General features: G+C 48.4%; 1 protein-coding gene across 7 annotated transcripts in view; it reads right to left on the reverse strand.

Annotated features, from left to right (window-relative positions):
- Window positions 1-25,322, reverse strand: part of LOC144823836 (NXPE family member 1-like) — a 518,225-nt gene that overhangs the window by 76,784 nt on the left and 416,119 nt on the right. For all 7 annotated transcript variants that reach the window (XM_078682709.1, XM_078682716.1, XM_078682723.1 and 4 more), the window contains one exon: window positions 4,387-4,448. In XM_078682709.1, coding sequence (XP_078538835.1) covers window positions 4,387-4,448 — 62 coding nt within the window. The remainder of the gene's footprint in view (window positions 1-4,386; window positions 4,449-25,322) is intronic.

The following is a 25,322-nucleotide window of genomic DNA, read 5'->3' on the forward strand; positions in this document are numbered from 1 at the left end:
TGGAAGAAGACGCAGTGGTGCTATCCCTTGATGCCTCTATGGCCTTTGACTCCATAGAATGGCCATAACTATTTGAAGTGCTACGGAGGATGGGGCTAGGGCCTAAATATGTAGCCTGGGTGAAGCTTCTATATACAGAAGTGCTGGGATAGGTGAGAGTAAATGGGTGTACCTCAAGAACATTCGAGTTGCGCAGAGGAAAGAGGCAGGGATGCCCGCTATCCCCGCTAATCTTTGCTCTCGTACTGGAGCCACTGGCGGCCTGGGTGCTTAGAGACATGATGGTGCGTGGAATGCACTGGGCAACTGGAGTTGAAGACCGCATATCACTATATGCAGACTACATTCTGCTCTATCTAGCAACCCCATACAGATCGATCAGGGTGGTACTGGATATTTTTACGAATTTTGGTAAATATTCGGGGTATGCAATTAATTGGCACAAGTCAGTGTTGTTTATGCTGAGAGGCAATGTGCCTCATCTCCCGACAGACTGTGCGATAACGGTCGCCTAGAAAGGTTTCGCTACTTGGGGATTTTTATCACTTCGGACCCAGCCTGTTTTTATAGTTCTAACCTGGCTCCGCCTTTGGCTAGATTCCGAGTGGACATGAAGCACTGGGGGACCTTACCCTTGACACTGGTGGGGAGGGCGGCACTTTTTGAAATGCTGTCTCTTCCTCGCTTTCTCTATGTGCTACAAAATTATCCTCAGAGTCCCGGACTCGTACTTCACAGCTGTTAATGGAGAGGTCTGCACGCTGCTATGGGATGGTAGGGCCCCTAGGATTGCAAGGCAGAAATTGACGAAAAGCTGGTATGATGGGGCATCGCCCTCCCTGATATGCAGCGATACTACTGGGCGGCCCAACTGGTGACCGTCAATCACTGGATATACCACCCCCCAGATGACCCGGCGTACTCTCGATAGAAAGCAAACTGACTGTTCTGGATACCTGGGGGCCTTGTATGCCACAGGTAGGAAATATAAGGGGAAGTTCTTCTGACCGAACAAACACACACTAGAAATCTGGCGTATAGTTACCTCTCAGTTGGGTTGGACAGGCACTCTCTTGCTAGCCACACCACTGTGGTTTACTCCAAAACTGGGAATGCTGGGCTACCAGCCCGGATTTGATAAATGGGATCTGATCGGGGTGTCTACAGTGAGGGATTTGGTTAAAAAGGGGGCAATACTGACCTTTAGTGAGCTCCAGAAGCAGTATCAGCTGACACAGAGAGAACTGTACAGATACATGCATATTAGGCATGCGCTACATACAGCGTTCCCATCTCCCATAGACATACCAGAGTCGTCACCTCTAGGAGGATCGTTTGCTTGACTCAAAGGCAATATCTTTGACATACAAGAAGCTGAGTAATAACCTGCCAGACTATTTCCCGAAGCTTAGGGAGTGGTGGCAAAGCGACGTAGGACCTACAGAGGACGAAGACTGGCAGTCGGCGCTAAGGTCCCCACGTGCTGCAGCAATCACCCAGAGATTTTGACTGATTCAGCTTAGAATACTCCACCGATCATACATGGCAGGGACTGTTCTAGCTAGGATAGTGTCTAGGCCAGATGGTCGCGGTCTAAGAGGTTGTGACCAGAAAGCCACATTCTATCACACGCTGTGGTCATGCCCCATTGTACGTCCCTTGTGGGAGGGAGCCACGACTCGTATGTGCACTGCCCTGGGGAAAGCTATTGTACTGACCCCACAGTTAGGAATATTAAATATCTGGGAGGCCTTGGACATGACTGAAGTCGAGCAACAATTCACTATGCTGGGATACATGCTGGTAAAGAGAGAATTGGCTATGGGATGGGGGAGTGTAAACCCGCCTTGTATCACCCTGTGGGTTACAGAAATGGATAGATGTATGCTGGCGGAGACAGAGGTATACAAGGCTCGGGGATGCCCCAAGAAATTGGACATGAAGTGGTCAAAGTGGAATAAATACAGGGGAGATCTTTGTGTGTCGCCTACTGTTGAAATGGTGATGCATAGACAGGTGAGACATGTGGAGGATGTGGAAGGTGCACCCATGATTAATGTTTTGCAGGATTATATGGCTGAGAATATGTACTATGTCGTCCAATCATGTACTGTATGACTATGATTTAAAGCAATAAACAAAGTTAAAAAAAAAAAAAAGAACCAGGACGAGAATGTGACATGAAAACAATGATGATCAAACAAGAGGGCCATGGATCCTGCAATGCGATTCTATCAAAAAAAGGACAAACTATATAGAGTGACAGAATTCAGTGGATACAAGCGGAAGGGTTTCTAGAATATATACTGTATTCCTCTGTAGCACTGCTGAATCGTATTATACTGGTGTGTTGAACCCTACATCTAGAAGGCCATATGGTGCATTTCGTTACTGAAGGAAGCATGTGCCCCTAAAATAACCTTGTCTATTTCATGACATTTTTTACACTGGAGCATCATTTGTTGCTAGAACCGTTTGCCACATCCTTACGCTTTGTAGTACAGATCTAGGGAATACGTGACTGATGCACTTTGACAAGATATGGTGTTAGTTTTACACTCCATACTACATTCAAGCCCTTTTAAGTGAAAACACAAGTTGCACATTATTCCTGATGCCCACATATGTTTGTAACTTTGTGGCATTTCTATTGTTACAATGAGCTGTCTGTAGAAGGTAGTTGCTTTCTTTCAATTCGATTTTGGTACTAGTTTTTCTTCTACCATAAAAAATAATAATTTATCCTAATGGTCTATTTTACTAAATTAGGCTTACAAGTCATTTTAATTAAAAGCCTGGAAATCTCAAATTTTCATTTCTAACTTTGTTCCACAAGTTGCAGCAAATTCATGGGCTACTATCCTGGCTCTTTATTAGGTTGATGTTATTTATCGAAATAGTCTTCATTTATTGAGATCGACTTTCATCACAATATTTCCTAGCCTTACAAGCAGTAGCGGCCGGCATGACTCACGGGTGGCGAGCTGCGCAATGCAAACAAAAAAATATACACTTACCTTGCTGCTGGATCCCGCGTCTCTGCTCCTGTTCTCCTCGTGGGACTTAAGAAACAGGAAGCCAAGAAGAACAACCAGGCTCCTGTGACCAATCACAACGCAGCATTTCGATTAGTTTTGAGCGTCCTGGTTCGATGCTCAACCAGGGAATGGGGGCCTGGGCATGTTCTCCGTGCAGGCTGTAATGCAGCCTGCATGGAGAACAGGGAAAGTGTGCATGACTGTTTTGAGAGGCCAGAGAGGGCCAACCAAACATTCATTGCACACTTAGGAGTGTGCAAACCACTCTTCCCCTGCCCTGCTCCGAGAGCAGAGCAGCCCCGCCCACCCGCAAAGAAAACATAAAATGGAAATAAGTCAAAGTAATTATCATTTTATATTTCCTTTACTTTGTACAGCACAAAAGCAGTGGGGCGACGCTCCTCTGCCATAGCAGAGGAGCCGCTGCTGCTTACAAGTATTTTTTAAATTTGTTTTTGGTGAACTAACGTTATTAGTTCTTGATTTTAGTGTACATTAAGATGAACTGCCCACTTCCCTTTTCATGAAATGCTTTCCATGGTGGTTGTTTTCTAACACCTTTCAAATCATTTCTTCCTATATTGGCCCAATTAATATTTTTTCAGCTCACTTAAGGACGAGTGGCCTATGACTGTGTTTTCGCACATGATAGCAGTATATTTTGGCTACATCTGATAACCACGGGCAGTAAGTCATTAGTATTTTTTTTTACCCTTTACAGAATTGCCTAGTGTTTCCCATATGCACCACTATCCAAGGATGACCCGCTAACTAAACTAATCTCTCGCTTGACTCTTCATCGTCTGCTGCAATAAGACTATGAAAGCAGTGAATATTTTTTGGACAGACCGTGATAGCCAAATGTGGCCTACATTGATATATAAGCAACTGCGTCATCTTGCACATACAATGCACTTTTTTTCACATGTGTGTAATCACTCTAAGCACTTCGTCCCTCTTGTTGTTTCTATAGATTAAAATACAATTTAGTCCAGGGAATTGGTTGCTGCTTCCACTTGTTTAAACATTGATGTTTACAGGCAGAAACTGGGTCAGATGTATTTTAATTTTCTTTAAATTAATTTTGTAGGAACCATTTGTACATGTTTATATATCTTGAAAATTACTTCAACTGGCCATTGTCCGACAGGAGAAGAACCGTAAACAATTCTAAAATGAAGAATCAATCCCATTTAGCATTAGATGCTAGCACAAGTTATGCACTTTAAAAAAATAAAAGACAGGTCTAAAGATTTTCATTTAAGATGAGGCACTTGTAAGCATGTGACCGCAATCAAAAGATCAATGAGCGCCTACAAGCACCATAACAATGGAAAGCAAGACTTACTGTTACAAGACCACACAATGACAGACTTCAAACTCTTCCCAATCTCCACTGCAACGTTGGACCTATGTACGGAACATGCAAAAGACGACCATTAGCAGGGGACAGGAACATGAAGTGCTGGCTCAACAAATTGCATATACACCAGGAATGGTGGGAATCCAAATTACAAGCATAAGGATAACCCAAAAACATCTGCTGGCAAACTAAATAAACAAGACAGTGGTGCTATTTTGCAAGGAAGTGGAGAAAGAATTTACTGTCCAAGCAACTACCATAAAATTAAGCTATACCTCTTATTATTTGGCTTTTAAGGTTATCTATATCATAAGAAGGAAGCCATAGCAACCTGCTGACAGAGGTATATGGATTGGTATTCCCCATTTGGGAGGTAGATCTCGATCATCTTCAATGGGGAGTTTACGGCCAAAATTGTGGCATTGTCATCATACCACGTTCCCTATTATTTCATTAAAACCTGAGTTGGGAGCTACCTGCAATTATAAGTATATCCGCCAGGAAGCCACTACTGTACTGTACAAGGCACTAACTGTACGCTAAAGCAGCGACATCTTTTTCACATGATAGGGCCATGATTTCTAGATAATGCTCATATGCCATCCTGGCTCAGACACACTGAATTGCTGCTGTTGTAGAAATGAGGTACATATTAAAATGTTCTGAATATTTGTATGCAAAGGGTATGCAGCGGCAGCTTCTCTGCCATTGCGGAGGAGCGACCCCGACCCTCCCCAAAATGCAGGAAAGGAAAAATAAAGCGATAATAAACACACGTTTTATTTTTTTTCCTGTTGAGTCTTGGGGCGGAGCCACAGGGGTGACAGGCACTAAGGGGAGTGGTAGGTGCACTACCTTTACAGTGCATGACGGTTTGGCCTGCCGTCTCAAGTCGGCCAACCGCCATGCGCAGTGAAAGCTCTCTCCAACGCAGCTAGGTTGGAGAGAGCAGACAGACTCCCACTCTGTCCATGAGCACAAATCAAGGGCAATCAGGCCAATCCTGAAGCTGCTCTCATGTGCGAGAGCAGATTCAGGATGGGCCACAGGGCATTCAAGGAGCCTTTGCCTGCAAGAAGAGGAACAGAAGAGTGCAGCATGGCCAGCTGCAGGTAAGTCCCCCAACCCCCCCTCCAAGCACAAACCCTTCCCACCAGCCCTGCCGCTCGTCCAGCACACCAGCTGCTACTGGTGTAGAGCGACTAAAATCAAAGTTCTAGGACACAGAAAAATATGTTGGCATGGTCTGGCATTTGGGGCAACACTTACCCCGTTCAGATGTATGGTTAAAAGCAAACCTAGCTAACCCTAGTTATCCATGGTGGTACATGAACATAAACACAGCACAGAGGTCCTCAGGTGGTAGCTGGTGTGCGTATAAAGCTCTACTGTATCTATATGAAATGTGAGCCTCAGCTCTTAGGGACTTGTATTTGCAATGAAGGATTAGTGGCCTGCAGCAGAAAACTGGAATTGTTGGCTGGAAACAGTCCAATAAAAGAAACACATATATGTTTATCAGAGGTCCAGCAGGGTGGAGCCACTTCAGATCTACTGACTGACCACTGTAAATAAGCTCCATTTGAATTAATTGTTTGTAAATGGTGATTTTTCAAGCATTAGCACAGAAGAAGCAAGATATTATTAAAGAAAAGAAGGCAAACATAATATGTGAACATAATATTTATGTGAAAGCCTGTAGCAACAATAAAGAGAAGATTGCAACACCACTGCATCATGAGACAAAGGACTACAGCGCCCTCATGCCAGCCTCTTTACTAATGATTAAGTTCATATTTAAATCTATGTCTTGCTTCTCTTCTGTGAGCTTCTTCCTCCTCAAGTAAATGTCTTTCATGCAGTTCTCATCTTCGTGCCCAATACATACGCCAGCTTTTGAGGTCAACTTTTTTCCTACACATATGTGTTATAACACTGCAATATCAGGTCACCCATGAGTCATCTTTTCTCTATTAACTATCATGATAATGCCTGGTGACTAGTCATCTTGCTCTCCATTGGTTAGCCACTGTATCCTTGCTCTTCAACGGTAGGTCTATTTCCTACTTTCCAATGTCTTGACTCCTCTCTCCATTGGAAGGCTATCGATCTGCCACCAAAGGCTGGCCATCCTTCTCATCAATAACTGGCTTCCATGTTCTTCAATGACCATCTATGCAACTCTGTACAAACCCTTTTTTAGGTCTCGCTTTTGCGAAAGCGCGTTCTCGCTGCGAGAACTATAGCTGTCGGCTCAGCCGACAACGAGTGGAGACAAGAGCTGGCCACGCGCAGCGTTTTGCAACGGATTAGGTCGCGTGCGTGAGCTTCTGCCGTAGACAGCATAGCAGAAAGAATCGGATTACGACGCGCGCCTCGTGCCACAGACGCGTGCGTGCACACACACACGCGAACACGTCCCTGTTCGAGCCGCATTGCCACCGCATCGAAGCCACCACGATCCGGCAAGCTTGTACCCTGCAAAGTACGGCCCGCACTCTCCAGCCCCCGAAGCCGCACCGCATGTGAGGATGCCAAGTACGGCTCGTGCTTGTTTCTAGTGTTTGACAGCTTTTCTACAGAATGACTGTGCACTTATTTTTTAATAGCTTTATATGTTTGTGACAAATATAGGTTCATGAACGTTGCTATGTATTCAGGAGTGTTATTTTAGGTTTTGCCTTGAATTTGGAGTTTAAAATTGTGATATGGCTATGCTTTTAGAAAAAAATTAAAACGCTCAACACTGACACTTATAATGTATTGATTTTTGCAATGAATAACTTGCTTCAGTTGCTAACTTTACCAGCCTCTAAACTTATTTAGACTCGATTTTTTTTAGTATGTTTTTGGTTTTCACAATGACTTGACTATGCTTTAAAAACTTTAAACACGTGCAACACTTTCAGTGTTTGCATTACTCATTGCCATTCCATTGTCAGCACATCAGAGAACCTCGCAGTCTGGCGCCAAAAACCACTAGTTTCCGCCATGTGGTGCAATCATGTACTAATGTCACATGGGACTTTAAACTATGACCCACATGCCTTTCTCTTGTTTTGTTTTTCTATATTCACAAATCTCTGCCACAGCTGGCACTGCGTGTCTAAATGAATAGATAGATATCTATAATTCAATCCCCCTGCACATGTGCGAATCCAATACTGTAATAATGAAAGTCAAAAGGAGTCTACACTAAGTCTTGTGATAGCACTTCTCTTTTCAGCTGCAAAAGAGTGTGTATCTGGTCTAGTTTTAAGCAAGAATCCCTGGATCGCTTCTTCAAAAGGCCCCACATTGATAATTTCTAACGTGGTGCCTGCAAACTTTGAGATCCTATGCAAAATCAGATTGGGGGTGAGAGCGAAATTGCATTTGCTGTCCAGGTCAAATTTGATTTAATGCTAGAAGCCTCCTCTCTGCATTCAGACGATGTGGCACTCATGGCCACTTGTAGAAGTTAGACCTACACACATTACTCCCTCTGATAGCGTTGGCTGCCGGGCGCTTCCCCCACTTAACTCTATAACAGTGATATTGTAGGCTCCTTGGCTTTAAGATATGCCTACTTCACCATTGTACCAAATCTGGATATGCGACTTGAATTCACTTTAGGAAGACATTTGATTTCTGTGAAAATCTCTTGATTTTTAAACGTATTTTATTTAAACAGCAGCTCCACCCATATTTCTGGATATATATTTTCTCTAATCGCGAGAATATTCATCAGTAAGATTCTATTCCACTGACATCGTCAGACTGTCATGCAATCCCTTGCTCATTTACTGTTTTTAAGTTTTCTACTAGCTGGTCAGGTACATTTGTAAACTCCAGCATGAACTTGAAGCATTTAAATGTAGAGCAAGCCATTAATAATCTTTATTAACCACTGCCACAAACTCAAACTGACTACTTAGTAGAGCAGAGCATTCCCTCTCATAACTGTCAGCCACAAATCAAACATCATGGTACGATCAATGACCTCTTGCTACCAAAAACACTTAAAGGACAGGTCCAAACAAGTATACCAACAATGGGTTCTCCTGTGCGTTATGACAAAAAGGGACGTTTGTCACCATGAAGGGTACTGGATGAAGGGCACTTCACAAATGTGAAAAATACCTACTTAGAGGAACTTGCAGGACTTTGATACTCACGAATTAAGCAAAAAAATAATATTATTCCTCATAGACTAATAGAGAACCCCCTCCCCGCCATCTCAATGAACTCTATCAACCAGGCCATGCATTGACTCGTAAAGTAGGATTGTTCTTTCTTAAAAACACTGTAAGATACAATTCTAAATATTAGAGCCCAAATAGTGCAATAATCTACCATGTGTCCTTCATACTTCATTACACAGGAATATAGGCCTCCTATTGCAAATGTTAACATGGACACCTTTGAGGTAGTTACTAAAACATATCTGCAAACTACTATTTCCAGCAGTCAGGCTTCATGGTTCCCAATCCGCACCCAAAATGTTCGAAACAATTGGCATATATATTCCTGAAGGATTAATAATCCTGTTCAATAATTCTTTACCCAATGGCAAAATTCTTGCTGCATTGAAAAAATAAAGCATTACTAAACCGCTGTATAAAAATAATTTCATGTGTGCATCCCATGTACACCACTTCTTACCAATATCTCTGATCTCACATTTTACAAAATTGTGGCGAAGATATTAGTTTTACTGCTTTGAGACAATGCAGAGCGGTGTGGCCTTCAGATTCTCCTCAAGATGGTTTTAGGCCAGGAAAAAAATGGAATTGGTAATTCTTTCAGCAATGCATGACCTCAGGCGGAGGCTAATGGTAGAGGATCCAATGTACTAGTCTTGTTGGGCCTGTCACTTGCCTTCCACACCATGGCTTATTCCATGATAATAGTGTAGCTGAGAGCTGCTGGGTTTGAGGCAGATGGCTAAATGACTGCAATTATGTTTACTAACCGTTCTCACTTATCTATCCTTTACATTTCTTAATCCCACTCTCTACTACGCATCTGTGGTGTCCCACGAGATTCAATGTTATCACATTTCTTGTTTATCATCAATATGCGTCCCCCTAGTGCATCATTTAAATTAAGCAGAGGTCTACTTTTACAATTACGCTTATGATAACTAGTTCATTTTAAGCCTCCTCTAAGATATCAGAGGGATACACATTGTTCCGACAAATCATACTCTACCATCTGATCAATCCTAGGACATCTGTCAGATGGCAGACTGCGTTTTGAAAATAAATGCTGCAGAAATGAAGATCCCACTTGCATTTAAAACTACTCTGTCTCTGAGGTTAAGTTTCGCCAGCTTTGTTGGGGTCCAGTGTGCTTGGTGCGTCTATGAAAAATCAATAAAAATATTCTTAAAAAAAAAAAAAACTACTCTGTCTTGGAATAAAGACATCTGACCAACAGTCATTGACCAATACCCTGCTTTCACTAAATCTGTCTGCAACCTAGACATCTATACTGACCTCAATCTCACGTTAGGGATCCAACTACCCTAGGTTGTAAGTGCATGTTTTTTCCAATTAAGACCCCTGAAGAAACTCTTGCTCTATATCGGGCTGATGTGGTACCACACTATTGAGTCTTAAAACGATCTGTACCATATTGAATGCAAGAAATCAGCTTGCACAATACTTCCATGGTAAGCAGATGTGAAGTTCGAATAGTAAATCTGTATTCCGATATGCATGCTTACCTTGATTATATTGTGCAAGTCGATATTTTGAAGACTATATTGCCGCACGCTGATTTGCACTCAATATTTTGACATATTACTGAACATTGTTTACACATGACAGCCGTAAATGCTCTCATTCAATTGTGTTTTGACTATGGAATCGTTGCTGTGCAGCATTAGGGAAAATAATAAGTTATCTGCAATTGGTATCAAAGCCGGTGTAATCTTGGCAGAATCAATTTACACATACCTTGCTTTACAATTTCTTTTCAACGCACTTTCACTTACCTTCTGATCTATGAATTTCTCACCATTTGTCTACTGGGCAACCAGCTTGTTTACACACAGAAACAACTTTGCTACCTGTCAAATCCTCAAAAGGGGCACCCTAGTGGTAGAATGGGATATACACTAGTACATACAGAGATGGCTAGACCCCAGCATGAGGAAACCAGCAAGTCATGAGATCTGTGCTGTATGCAATAATATTGATCCCTCCCCTGACAAAAGACCAAAATACCTCTAAAATGTTTTGGGGATTCAGTAAGGAGGCCTCAAAATATTTTGATGTTCTGAGACGCTTTCACACAAAGAAACATCATACCATGAAGAACAATGATTCGATTGTTTTATGATTAATTTAAAATGAATGAGATTCATAACAACAGTAAAGCCTAACGTGGATTAAAAACAAGAGAATGTGTGATTAAAATGACAGTTGATAGATTACTGAAGGTAGTAAGCCTTTAATCAGAAGGAGCGTGTTGGAAATGGCCCTTTTTGCAGGGTTATCCCCAAACTTTTTGCTTCTTCCTCCTATTTTTTCCTGACTTGTTTGTGTTGGTTTTAGGACTCTGGGCACTTTACCACTGCTAATCAGTGCTAAAGTGCATATGCTCTCTGTGCAAATTGTGTTAGGGATTGGTTTTTCCATGATTGGATTTTTGGTTTAACTGTTGATTTATTTAATTTATTTATTTAGAAAGTTTTATAGAGCGCGAACAGGACCCTTGCGGATATCAGAGTGCTTTACAGTAAATACATTTCTTGATACATCAATAAAAGGCGAGTTGAAGCAAGTATACAAAACATCGTAAAGGCAAATTGGTAAGGTACAGCAAGAAGCTATCCCCCTGCGTCAGGTAAAAGGAAGATAGAATGTCTAGATGATTCTGAGTGCTATCCCCGAGAGGGTCCGGTTATATGTTTTCTTCTTGTTGAATCTTTGTGGTTTCAGTAGTAGGTTTTCCGTACTGCTTGAAGATCTGATCCCACCAGAGATCGTTAGTTTCTGTGCTAGATAGCTGGGTGCTTTGTGATGCAAGGCTTTATGCGTCATACACGCTATTTTCAAATGAATTCTGGCTTCCAGAGGTAGCCAATTCAATGATTTTAGGTCCGAGGAGATGTGGGAATTTCTTTTAGAACCAGTGATGAGTCTCGCTGCAGCATTGATTAAAGCTCTTAGCGGTGCCGTTGTAGCTTTGGGTCGGCCGCAAAGAGATACTTCCGTGCTCCACTCGGGGGATAACTAGCGCTTGTACTACCTGCTTGAAGTCATTGATTGGCAGGAAGGGTTTCAGCTTCCTTAATGTGTTTATCTGGAAATTAGCTCCCTTTGTAGTGTTGCTGATGTGTTTTTACATATTAAGGTTACTGTCAAGAGTTATTCCCACGGATTTCGCTGAGTCGACGATGATTGGTTGAATGTTCAGTTCCTTAAGGTGTTTTTTCCAGTCTTGCATTATGGGGACTTGGGCGGGTGGAGCTATTAGCAGGAATTCGGTTTTTAGGGCATTCAATTTGAGATGGTTTTCAGCCAGCCATATCTGGGTATTCTTAAGCGTTGTGTTAAGCAGTTTGATGTCATCTTAGGTGTGGATCTTAACCCCTTCGGTGCTCATGACGCGCTCAGCTCGTCATGGCATATACCTCTCAGGTGCTCATGACGAGCTGAGCTCGTCATGACCACACCCGTTTTGGTTGCTGCCCAGCACAGCAGGGGAATAGCTCTAGCAGCCATCTGGTTAAGGTATAGTTGTGTGTTGTCAGCGTACATGTGGTATTACACATTAGATACTTGTAGAATTTTGGTGAGAGGTTCCATGAAAAGGTTAAACAATGTCAGGGATAAAGAGGACCCTTGTGGTACTCCTAATGTTACTGAGACGGGTTTGGACATGGCGTTGTTGACTTTGAATTGTTGAGTTCGATTTTTGAGAAATGAGGTAAACCAGTTTAGCACTGACCCTGATAATCCTATTCTATGCTTCAGAAGATCTATCAGGTTCTCATGTTTGACCTATCAAAGGCTGAGGAGAGGTCTAGCAGGATGAGTAGGCAGGATCCATTTTGATCAAGGATTTGTAGAGCGTCGTCAATTATATGTGTCATGGCTGATTCAGTGCTGTGACCTGCTCGGAAGCCTGAATGGTGTTTGTTAAGGAGGTCAAAGTGGTCAATATGCCTAATCAGCTGGAGGTGTACACATTTTTCCAATAGTTTGGCCAAGGTAGGGATATTGGAAATAGGGCGATAGTGGTTTAGGTCTGTAGGTTCCCTTTCAGGTATGTGAAGGGAACGCGCGTTCCAAGCCTTTCCCCCTCCAGTGTGGGGTTCCTCAGGGCTCTTCATTGAGCCCTACCTTACTTAACATTTATATGGCCCCCCTGGAGGATGTTGTCACTCCCTTTGGGATTAAAGCTGTCACATACGCTGACGACACCCAAATGGTTGTCTCACTCTCCCTGGAAAAGGACAACCTCAAAAAGCTGCACGATTGCCTTGCAGGAATCTATAATTGGATGTGTGACTCGCGACTTAAATTAAATGGCACAAAAACAGAGCTCATGCTTCTGGGCCAGCGAATGACATCCCTCCCCACCTCCATATGGCCCCTGTGCCTAGGGGATCTCCAGCAACCTAAGAAAGAACTCAAAAGCCTAGGGTTCTGGCTGGAGCAAGACCTTTCCCTGAAAACACAGGCCAAAAAGACGGCTGGTACCTGTGTGGGCCTACTTCGTTCAGCCCGGAAGATTCTCCCCCTACTTCCGACAATCCCGAAAGCTGCTCATTCAAGGTCTCATCTTATCTAGACTAGACTACAGTAACGCCCTTTTTATGGCAGCGCCAGAATCCACCATTAATATACTTCAGCGCACCCAAAACGCAGCAGCGAGGTTGTTGACAGGCACCGCCCGGAGAACATCGGCAAAACCAGCACTCAGAGCTCTTCACTGGTTGCCTATCCGGGAAAGGATCAAATTTAAGTGTGTATCACCCACAGATCCCTTCAGGGCAAAGGGCCCCCTATGCTTGGGGCAATACTCTATCCCTACAAAACTACTAGGTCCCTGCGTTCATCGCAAGGTAACCTGGCCACTGTTCACAGAGTCAGGAAGGCCCGCACTGGAGGGCGATGTTTTTCGGTCACTTCAGCAACCGTGTGGAATTCCCTGCCAACTTGTTTGCGAACCGAACCGAACTACATGAGGTTTCGTAAACTCCTGAAGACACATCTTTACCCACAAAAGTCATAAGTCCACCCGTCATCCCCCTGCGCTTCCCCTCAGACTTCCACTGCACCCCCAGCGCTGGGACACTCTCGGGCAGCCATGCGCTTTATAAATCTTTTTTCATTTAATTCATTTCAGGTTCGGCCGTGGGTTTCTTTAGAATGGGTGAAACCTGTCCAACTTTGAGGGTGTTCGGGATGCAACCTTGTTGAACTGAGCTGTTTATGATCTTAGTCCAGAGAGGTAGAAGCAGTGGAGTTAAGTCTTTAACAGCGTTAGCCGGGAGAGGATCGGTGAAGTGATTGGCAGGGTTCAGGGTACAAAGTATTTTGCATATGGCTTCTTCAGAGTATGTGGAAAAGGATGAAAAATCTGTGTCGTGTTTTAGGTTAAGCTTTGATGGGATATGGTATGGTGCAATTGGCATTACTTGCGAGGTCTTCGTGTGCGGTCCCGCGTGTAAGAAAAGATTATTGAGGAGGTGATTCTTGATATTGTCTGTCTTCAAAGTGAAGAAGGCAGAACATTCTTCACAGTTGGGTTGCGGGCACACTATGTGTTGTGGGCGTTGAGGTGCATCCTTAGATTGGGTTTTGATTAGTTCAAAGAGTTTTTTGGGGCAATTTCTTGCTTGGTCTAGTTGGTGGCTGAAGAAGTTAGCTTTAGTGCGCTTGATCTTTCTGAAGTATGCGTTTCTCTTTTTCCTTAGAATCTTTAGGTGATTGGCAGAAGGAACTGTTCTCCAGGTGCGTTCAGAGGCTCGGAGTGAGCGTCTGTCTTCGTTGAGTATTCCACTGTACCAAGGCTTAGAGTCTTTTATGGAGGCTCTCTTTAGTTGCAGTGGGGCTACCTCATTTATTTTCGTGGTCATGGAATTGAGGTAGTGATTGGTAAGATCATGGTCTTCGGAAGTTCCTGCAGGGGGCAGAAGTAAATTGTAACTGGACGATGGTAAAGTGTTAGGGTTGATTTGTTTTAGGTCTCTTTTCCATACTTTAGGTCTTGTGTATTGAACAGAGTTCAATTTCACTATTTCCTCGATAAAGAAGGTAATGATATGATGGTCTGACCAGTCACAGGGTTGGATCAACTCTAGCTGAATGCAATCTCTTTTAGAGATTATTATATCCAGGAGAGAACCTTTATCGTGTGTAGGGCTGTTGCAGATTTGGTTGAGGTCTAGGTCGTCTAGGACATTTTTGAGACTATTGACCACTGCATCATTGTGGTCGTCCCAATGGAATATTTGGGTTTTGGCGCCCAGGGTTTGTTGATACCATGCCAATGAAGTGTTCAGTGAAGGCTAGGTTGTCACCTGGCGGATGATATATGGTGTGTAAAGAACATAATGGTTTGTCATTACTGGTGATGTTGAGGCATATGTATTCGAAAGAAGGGAATACAGGTGAAATGGATCAGTTAACTGAGATATTGTTCCGCTGAATACAGGCGATGCATCCCCCTGTCTTATCAGTTCTATCCAGTCTGATGATGTTGTAGTTAGGGGGTACTAGTATGTCCATGATTGGTGAGAAAGATTCCTTAAGCCAGGTTTCAGTTAACCGTATCAGGTCGGGTTCTTGTGAGAATTAGGTCAGCTATGTCCTTTGCGTGTCAAGAGGCCAATCTACAATTTAAGAGGATGCATTGGAGACGGGGTGTAATGAGGGATGACGTGGGTTCCTGAATGAGGGGGACTCTTCTTAGGTTGGTGTCAATGACACCTCTAATGTTATGTTTAGTGGTCCTGTGTGGGTTGGGGGGATAGTCATTGAGGAGGGCGTGATAGGGTTCATGAGGGCAGGTTCATATGAGTGAAGTGGAGAAATGGCGGGTTCATATGAGTGAAGTAGAGAAAGTAGATCATTCTCCGAAAGCGGATAGGTGCTACGGATTGGGCGGGTTGATTTATTACGAGAGGGAACTGATTTCCAGGGTAAAATAAGTTGAGGGGACATAGGTGCTTCAGGAGCATGTTAGCTTTGGGCTGTCTTGTAGCTCTAGTGAACCAAGGTTGTTTCGATATCAGCTCATTAAATGCATGGAGTTCTTCTTTGAGTTGATGTAATGAGATCATGATCTCATCAAGTCTGGGGTCTGGTGTGGTTAAAAGTAGGGCTATAGGTTGTGATAAGGATGTGGATGGGTGCGTTGTGGTCTGGTCGGGTTTGTGGTCTGGTGCAGGTATGAGTAGAGTGGGGGTGTTACGGGTGTAGATGGATGAGTTGTGGATGTGGCAGGTTGATCTGTGGAAGTGGATGGCTGGGAGGAGGGTGTGGGAAGTGTACTTGAGTCCAAAGAGTGCTCAGAGGGAGGCATGTCTTCAATGTGGCAATGGAGTGTCCTATTATATTGTAACAACGGAACTGAAGGCGATGGGCTGTACTGGGGGATGTATGTGCTAGTAGTATCAATGTGTAGCGGGGATAGCATAGCGGGAGTGTTGGTTATGGAGGGGAGGAGGTGGTTGACAGGGGGGGCAGCTGTGCTCGTAAATAAGGGGGATTCATTATCTGTTAGGGGTGCGTATGCTGCCACAGTTGTGCTGGGTAGGAGTATTATGTGTGGGTCAGGTGTCGTGGTAGTGGCCTGTGTCTCCAATGTGCCTAATGGTCGGTGTGATGGAGGAACATGGTTGGGGGAGTGTTTGATGAAGTGGTGTGCTGTGTGTTATGATTGGAAGTAGCATATTTGGTGAAAGTAGTGGTTGGGATAGTGGTGCGGTGTGGCTGTCAGGGGGGATAGATGATGGGGTATATTGTGTAGTGGTGGAGGGAAAAGCCTGGGTGGCAATTTGAGGTTTCGACACTTGTACTTGAATGATGGGGAAGATGTTATCCAGGAGGTTATAACTACGGTCAGTGGATTGCAGGAGGATGGTTCTGTTATTGTAAATGGTGATGGTTGCTATCGCGTGGAAGAGCTGGGAGGGGGAGATGAAAATAACTAGGAAATGTGTTGTTTTCCTAGTGGAGGAAATCACAAATAAGGTTAGGAATGCTTGGGGGCGTGGCTAGCCGGCCATGGCGGCGGTCGGGTTCTGCTAGAGCTCCGGGTCCGCCTGGGGGTATTATCCTGTTGCTTGACTCCTGTTTGCTTCCTCCGCGACGAGGCGGAGGGGGGAACACGAGCGGAGTCCTCGAGACCCTCGGACAGGCGGCGAGAGTCCTGCAACATCTGACGGCGATCGGGTGGACCTGCTGAGGTGAGACCAGGCCAAGAGCGGGAGCTAGTGTGAGCAGAGAGGCCAGAGAGCACGGGTGGCGCGACGCCGGAAGTGCCCTGGCCGGAGCTCCTGTGGCGCGGTGACACCGCTGGACCGGACCGGACGCCGGAGGAGGAGACGATAGCTGAGGCGCTGGGAGGTGGTCACCTGTAGAGGCGGAGGAGGCGGTGGGTGACTGCCCCGGGCGCATTGAGCAGGCGGGCCTGCTGCGGCACCGAGGAGCTGCGCGTCCTCGCCGGCGGCAGGTAGGAGGCCGGTGGACCGGAACTGCGGGGTGGTGCGGGGCCGCTGAGCCGTCCTTCGAGAAGCTGTACTCCTGCTCAGAGGTGTGGAGGACCACGGGGGTGTGCTTCCCCCCGCCCCCCTTCCCCCGCTGCGGACATTGATTGTGCCAGACGGCGAGGCGGAGAGCCGTTATTGAATTTTTGCGGATCACGGAAGTGGTCTGGACGGCTGGAGAGGAGGCCGTGGGTCGCTGCTGGCCCTCCCTGACACTGTTCCTCGTTGCCCCGAAGAGGGAGGGCACCCGCCCGGATATTGGCCGGAAGGACACATCGGCGGGCCCTGCATGAGACAGTAGGGAGGACAAGCCCGGGGCCTGGACTGAGGGAACCTCAAGTAAATACCCCCCACGTGGCCGCTGCCGAGGGACAAGGGGACATGAGGCCTTGGTGGTGGGTCACCCCGAGGAGCCGGACCGCAGGACACTAGAAGGATGTTGGTGACATCCGAGAGGGGGACACATCCTGATCGGGGCTGGCACTTACATGCCTGTAGTTGAAGGAGGGCTGTGCTTCCCGCCCAGACTCTGGTGGGCTGGAGTACACCGAGGAGTGCTTCTGGGGCGGAATCCTCGCGCCGGGTCGGCTCTGAGGGGTTGGCCCTCCCCGGAGCCCCTATTCTGCTGAGCACCTTTTGGGACGCAATACCGAGTCGCCATGGTCCGCAAGGGAGCGAGAGCGGCAGAGGGTCTGGGTGGTCCCAAGCCCACGCGCACTGGTTTGACTTCTGGGAATGGAGGAGCAGTCTCGGGGGCCTCTGCGCAACAACATGGAGAAGAGCAGCCAATGGACAAACTGGACATAATACTTAAAGAAATACGTGACACTAGGGCGGTGCTGGAGCAGCAGATGGGCACTCTTGCCACGAACTTGTCCTTGTTGAAAGCGGACCATAACAAACTGACGGATAAGGTGAAGAATCAGGGCCTAGCTATAGCGGACATTGTGCCGACGGTGAAAGACCACTCCTCCGCTATACAGCAACTACAACAGCAGGTCACCTCCCTTGTTGGTAGGGTGGAGGATGCGGAAGGACGTAACCGCCGCAACAATGTCCGCGTCATTGGCCTACCGGAAAGATGCGAGGGGGCCCACGCGGCAGACTTTATGGAGCAGTGGCTCCGGGATCATATCACAACGGAGGGACTCTCGCCACATTTCTGTGTGGAGAGAGCACATAGGATCCCGACAGGTCAGCCCAGACCGGGCCGCCCCCCACGTCCCCTTAATGTGCGGATGCTGAACTACCGGGATAGGGATGTTCTACTACAGGGGGCGCGAGAGAAATCCCTCATCCAGTACGATACCCACAGGATATCCCTCTATCCGGATTATACCAACAAAGTCCAGAAACAGCGCTCGTCGTACATGGAGGTGAAGAAGCTACAAAAGGCTAAACTGAAATACACGCTCCTTTTCCCTGCCCGTCTGAAGATTATACATGATGGGAAGACACACTTCTTTGAGAGCCCCTCGGACGTCGAGGAGTGGTTAGAGGTGATGGGTATCGATGGGAGTCAGGCGGCAACTCAAGAGTCAGCCACCAGTGTGGCGAGAGATAGCCTAGCACGTGAAGACGCGGGGTCCCCGGAGTCGAGACGACAGGCGAGACTACACGGACCGTCGCGGGAGCAACAGAAGGAAGGCCAAGTGGGCGCTTTGGCGATGGTGGGCGCGTTCCGGGAGGAGTTAGGAAAGATTGCGACGGACTCGGAGGATAGTACGGTCCTCTCGGACTCGGACCAAAGTGTGCTCCTGCTCCCTACTGTTACGCCACGGGCAGCAGATGACTTGTTGGACAATTGAGAGAGCGGTGGGCTCCGATTGGAGCGGACTGCTTGCACCATAGCTGTGTTGTATCTTTTTGAACTCTGATAATTGCTTGTGGCTCAATGTTTTGGTAAACTAAGGGGGGAACATCTGAAGGGAGGAGCGACCTCTGACCCGGACTTCAGGTTAGGTCGCCCCCACGCCGCTGCCGCCTGCTGTCCCCTGTCTCCTGCTGCCTCCTGCCGCACTTTTCGCGCCGCTGCCTCCCTGCGGGCCCGCCCCTCGGACCCCCCTGTCTCCCCATATGCCACCCCGCTCTTAATGAGGTCACGCAGCAGCGCAGGGAGCGACCTCTGACCCTGACTTCAGGTTAAGTCGCCCCCACGCCGCTGCCGCCTGCTGTCCCCGGTCTTCTGCTGCCTCCTGCTGCACTTTTCCCGCCAATGTCTCCCTGCGGCCCCGCCCCCCGGATCCCCCTGTCTCCCCATTCGCCGCCCCGCTCCCACCACCCAGCTGCTCCTCCCTCCCGTCAGCGCTCTTATGCAGACCACGAAGCGGCCGCGCAGTGGGCGCGCCGAAGGCACGCCAAAGGCAAGCCCGTCTGCGCCCGTCCGTGCCTGGACCGCACCCAGCGCCAGGACTCCTGGCCCGACGATGCCAGCCCACACGACGGACTTACGACGCCGCCATCCTCCACGCACTAAACGCCGGCCGGAACACCGCCTGCTACCGAGCCATCCCAAAACACACCCACGGACCCTTCACCTGCCAAGCCTGCAAATTCACCTGCCTCCGAACCTGCACCGCTCCCACCAAGCCAGGCACCAGCAACACTCACCTCAAGTGCATCCTGCTCAACACCCGCTCCATCCACAGACACGCTGTCGAACTCTGGAACGTCCTCGACACAACATCACCAGACGTCGACTTCCTCACAGAAACCTGGATGAACGCCTCCCCGGAGGGCTACAAGATCACCCGGAGGGACCGCGTCAACCAAACCGGAGGAGGCATCGCCATTGTCCACAGAAACACCATCCGAATCACGACCAACTCCGACGACACCCTCACCGCCGCCGAGCACCTCCACTTTCAGATACACACCAACCCCAAGACCACCCTCAGAGGCACTCTCATCTACAGACCCCAGGGACCACGCACACAATTCAGCGAAGCCATCGCAGACTTCATCAGCCAGCACGCCCTTACCTCCTCAGACTACATCCTCCTAGGGGACCTCACCTTCCACCTGGAGAACAACAATGACAGCAACACCACCGCCCTCCTGGACAACCTCGCCAACCTCAGACTCAAGCAACTGGTGAACATCCCCACCCACTACGCCGGTCACACGCTACACCCCATCTTCTCCTCCAGCAAGCACATCTCCTTCAGCCACTCCACCGGACTACACTGGACAGATCACAGCTGCGCCACTTCAACTTCAGGGGAACCACGACCCACCACCACCACCCACAACAGGTTCCCCGCAGAAGCTGGAGCAAGATAACCTCCGATCAACTCACCACCTCCCTCAGCCAGAACCCTCCCACCAACATGAGGGACCCCCAACGAAGCAGCCCGCAACCTCACACAGTGGCTCACCAACTGCGCCGATGACCTCGCGCCACTGAAGAACCCTCCTAGCAGATCCGGCAGCAAGAAAGCCTCGTGGTTCACCAACAACCTCAAAAACTCCAAGAAAACCTGCCGCACCCTTCGAGAAAGCCTGGCGCCACGACCAGACAACAGAGAACATGACAGCCCTCATGAACGCCACCCGCAAACACCACCAGCTGATCCGCACCACCAAAAGGACAACATTCAAAGAACGCCTGGACAACAACACCCACAACAGCAAGGAACTCTTCAGCATCGTTAAAGAGCTCTCCAACCCCAGCAACAATGACATCACACCCTCGCAAGACCTCGGTGACTCACTCGCCTCGTTCTTTCACCGCAAGATCGCCGACATACACAACAGCTTCGGCGCACAGACCACGCACCCAACCACCGAACCAGCGCCCCCCACCACCAACCTCTGCAACTGGACCCGGTCAGCACCGAAGACACCACCCGCACGATGAACACCATCCACTCCGGCTCCCCAACCGACCCCTGTCAACACCACATCTTCAACAAAGCCGACTCCATCATCGCACCACAACTCCGGGACATCATTAACAGCTCCTTCGCATCCGCCACCTTCCTGGAGAGCTGGAAACATGCCGAGCTCAGCGCCCTCCTGAAGAAACCCACCGCGGACCCCAGGGACCTCAAGAACTTCCGCCCCATCTCGCTCCTCCCTTTTCCTGCCAAAGTCATCGAGAAGACCGTCAAACAACTCTCCGCCTTCCTCAAGACAAACGGATCCCTCGACCCCTCGCAGTTCGGTTTCCGAGCAAACCACAGCACCGAGACCGCCCTCATCGCAGCTACCGACGACATCAGGTCTCTACTCGACAACGGGGAAACAGCTGCACTCATCCTCCTGGACCTCTCAGCAGCCTGCGACACCGTATGTCACTGCACCCTGATACAACTCCTCAGCAACACCGGTATCCAAGGAATGGCCTTGGAGTGGATCATCTCGTTCCTCGCTGGAAGAACCCAGAGAGTCCGCCTCCCCCCGTTCCGATCCGCGGCCACCGAAGTCATCTGCGGCGTTCCGCAAGGATCCTCGCTCAGCCCCACCCTCTTCAACGTCTTCATGAGCCCCCTTGCAGCCATTGCACGCCAACACAACCTAAACATCTCCTACGCCGACAACACCCAGCTGATCCTCTCCCTCTCCAACGACCCCGCCTCAGACGGAAGTCCTCATCCTGGGACCATCCCCCTCTGCCTGGGACGACTCCTGGTGGCCCCCTGCCCTGGGCACCACCCCCAAGCCAACGGACCATGCACGCAACCTGGGCTTCATCCTGGACTCCTCCCTCACGATGTCCAAGCAAGTAAACGCCGTCTCGTCATCCTGTTTCAACACCCTGCGCATGCTCCGAAAGATCTTCCGGTGGAACCCCACCGAAACCAGGAAGACAGTCACCCAGGCCCTCGTCACCAGCTGACTGGACTACGGGAACACCCTCTACGCTGGAACCACAGTCAAACTCCAGAAAAGACTCCAGCGCATACAGAACGCCTCTGCATGACTCATCCTGGACATCCCCCTTCACGGCCATATCTCTGACCACCTGAGAGACCTGCACTGGCTCCCCGTCAGCAAGAGGATCACGTTCAGACTCCTCACCCATGCACACAAGGCTCTCCACGACATGGGCCCCAAATACCTCAGCCGCCTCGCATTCTACACACCCACCCGCCAGTTCCGATCCGCCAGCCTCGCCCTAGCCAGCGACCCAAGAATTCGCAGATCCACCGCCGCAGGAAGATCCTTCTCCTACCTGGCGGCCAAGACATGGAACTCCCTCCCCACCCACCTACGGCTGACCCAGGATCATCTCTCCTTCAGGAAACAACTCAAGACCTGGCTGTTTGAGCAGTAGCGACTCCCCCTTGCGCCTTGAGACACTAGCGGGTGAGTAGCGCGCTCTACAAATTTGCTGATTGATTGATTGAATGTATGTACTGCTGCCTAGCACTGTATGGCTCATGTTTCCCTACTTGGTCCAGACAATATCCTGTATGGAGGGGTTTAATTCCCCCCCCCCCCTCGGGAGGCCATAGCATAAATGGGTGTTTGGGCGTACCCAACAAGGGAGTCAGCAGGTAGTGCTTGTGAGTATGTTCTGGCAATTTTGCCCCGGGACGGTATACCGTCGAGCCAGCTGAACCCGATGGGACTGACAGGATGACTGGATTAGTGCAAAGCCACCCCCCCACAGGCGAATGCACCGAAATATGGAATTTCTTGTTTCTTGTTCTTATGTTGGGCTCAGCATTGTTGTCTTGCTGCGCCGTATTTGTTCAGTTCTTAGAATGGGAGTTAGGGTGGGTAGCCTCCTGGTGGTTAGTTAGTAGGGATCATGACTTGGGCCTCTGGCCGCTTTCGAGTTCAACAGTGAACGACTATGGCTGAGACGGTAGGATCTTCTAGGTTTACTACCTGGAATGTGCGTGGGCTTGGGATGATTCAGAAGCGTCACCGGATCCACTCATTCTTACTTAGGCACCACACACAGGTCGCATTCCTCCAGGAATCTCACCTCACGGCTTCAGAAGCCCAAAAACTGAGGAAAAAATGGAGGCGTACCATTTACTCTACGACATACTCAGCCTTTTCGAGGGGGGCGACTATCTGGATTAGGACACCATTTGAGGAGATCGCGAGGAAGGTGGACGACCAGGGGCGATTCATATTGGTGAAGGGCACCCTAGATGGCGCACTGATATTGCTCAGCTGTATATATGCCCCAAACTTTGATCAGGATAAGTTCTTAACTACAGTAGGCCTGGCGCTCGCAGATTGGGGGGGTATTCCCTGGGTCTTAGGGGGCGACTGGAATATGGTTCTGGACTTAGGCCTTGACCGATCACACCCTCCCTTACAGATGACCGGGGTTTCCCGACTGACTGAGATATTCTCGACATGGGCAGAGGGCTGGGGCCTGATAGATGTGTGGCGTGGTCTGAACCCGGAGCTCAGGGACTACTCTTATAATTCCCACCTACATTCTCTACATACTAGGATAGACAGATTTATGTGTTCTGGGTTATTGGTATCGAAGGTGGGTAACCCGGAGTATTTGGCCAAGACCTTTTCGGATCACAGACCTCTGTCGTTCAGTCTCCTCTGGAGTCTAATCCCGACCCCGGTCCCTACCTGGCGGTTGAATTCGCTCCTTCTGGAGGACGGCCCCTTTCGGGCGTCCTTGTCCGACACTTTGACTAAATACTTTACAGAAAATTTTGACTCCGCCACCTTTAATTTAGTGGTGTGGGACACCATGAAGGTGGTGGTGAGGGGAGCGGCTATAGGTCAGCTAGTGGGAGCTAGGCAGGAAGTTCACAGAAAACTTTGTGAAATGGAGGACAGGTTACAGACACTTAAAAGAGAGGCCAGTGGGAATCCTGGGAAGAAAGGGGAGTTGCAAAAGGCAAATTTAGAACATGCCGACATTTTAGACACGCTGAGAATCATTGACCACAAGGAATACTTATGCCGACAGCATACAGAGGCGGATAGAGCTGGTGCTTTACTGGCCCGCCTTGTACAAGACCGACCGGACCCCCGGTAATAACCCAAATTAATGACCAGTCGGGCAACCTGGTTCGCACGCAATCTGAGATTAACAGAGCATTTCATGACCATCTGCGAGCGCAGGACACCTCCTCCGGTCGAGAAGACCCGGACCGAGGGTCCGAGTTTCTGGGCGATGTTCCCTTCCCAGTTCTGAAGGACGATGTCCGGCGTGAACTGGACGGGCCTATCACACAACATGAGATACGGGCTGCCATTAAATCCCTTAACCGCAACAAAACACCGGGAATGGACGGACTCCCTGTGGAGTTCTACGCGACCTACTCCGACACCCTAGTGCCTGTATTGAAGAAGGTATACCGGACGGCGTTGGAAGAGGGACATTTACCTGAGTCGACGATGCAGGCTCTGGTAATCTATACCTAAGCCCGGTAGAGTTACCTTGGATATGTCTTATTACAGGCCCCTGTCGATGCTCTCCACAGAGTATAAAAATTCTTAGTAAGGCCATAGCCCTGAGGATACAACCCTATCTTCCTACCCTCGTCCACCGGGACCAGTGTGGGTTTCTTCCTGGACGGAGTACCTCCCTGAACACGCGAGGCTGCACACACTCATGACAACCACGCCACGGGACTATCCCCGGGCTGGCTGCGTAGCATTGGACCTTAAACAGGCATTTGACTCTCTGTCCTGGTCGTTTATGTTCGCAGCCTTGTGGAAATGTGGGTTTCTGGATTCCTTCTTGGCGTGGGTTAGATTGCTTTACACAGACCCCTCGGCTAGGGCGCGTACGGGTAGACATGTCTCCCGACAGCTACTCAGTGCACCGAGGTACTAGGCAGGGATGCCCTCTGTCCCTGCTTTTATTTGTATTCGCCCTGGAGCCCCTGGCTATAGCCTTGCGTGCCCTGGAAGACCGGAAGGGCATCCCAATCCGGGGAACACATAACTTGATATCCATCTATGCAGATGATATTTTACTGTACTTCAAGGATTTAGTGGCGGACCACACGGCCCTCTATGATATTTTTTTACCAGTTTGAAGAGATATCAGGTCTAGCCATTAATCCAGATAAATCACACAGTTTTTATTTTAGGGAAATGCCATGTCCTGCATCCATCCCTTTCGGAGCTCATTCGACCTCGGTGGCTCAGACTACGTTTAAGTATCTCGGGATACAAGTGTACAGGTCACCAGAAGATCAAATTGACGGTAATATTACACGAGCTATAGCGCGCCTTCGTAATAGTGTGGGCTTCTGGAATTCCTTGC

This window comes from Lissotriton helveticus, chromosome 1_1, assembly GCF_964261635.1.
Source record: "Lissotriton helveticus chromosome 1_1, aLisHel1.1, whole genome shotgun sequence".
NCBI classification, from domain to species: domain Eukaryota; kingdom Metazoa; phylum Chordata; class Amphibia; order Caudata; family Salamandridae; genus Lissotriton; species Lissotriton helveticus.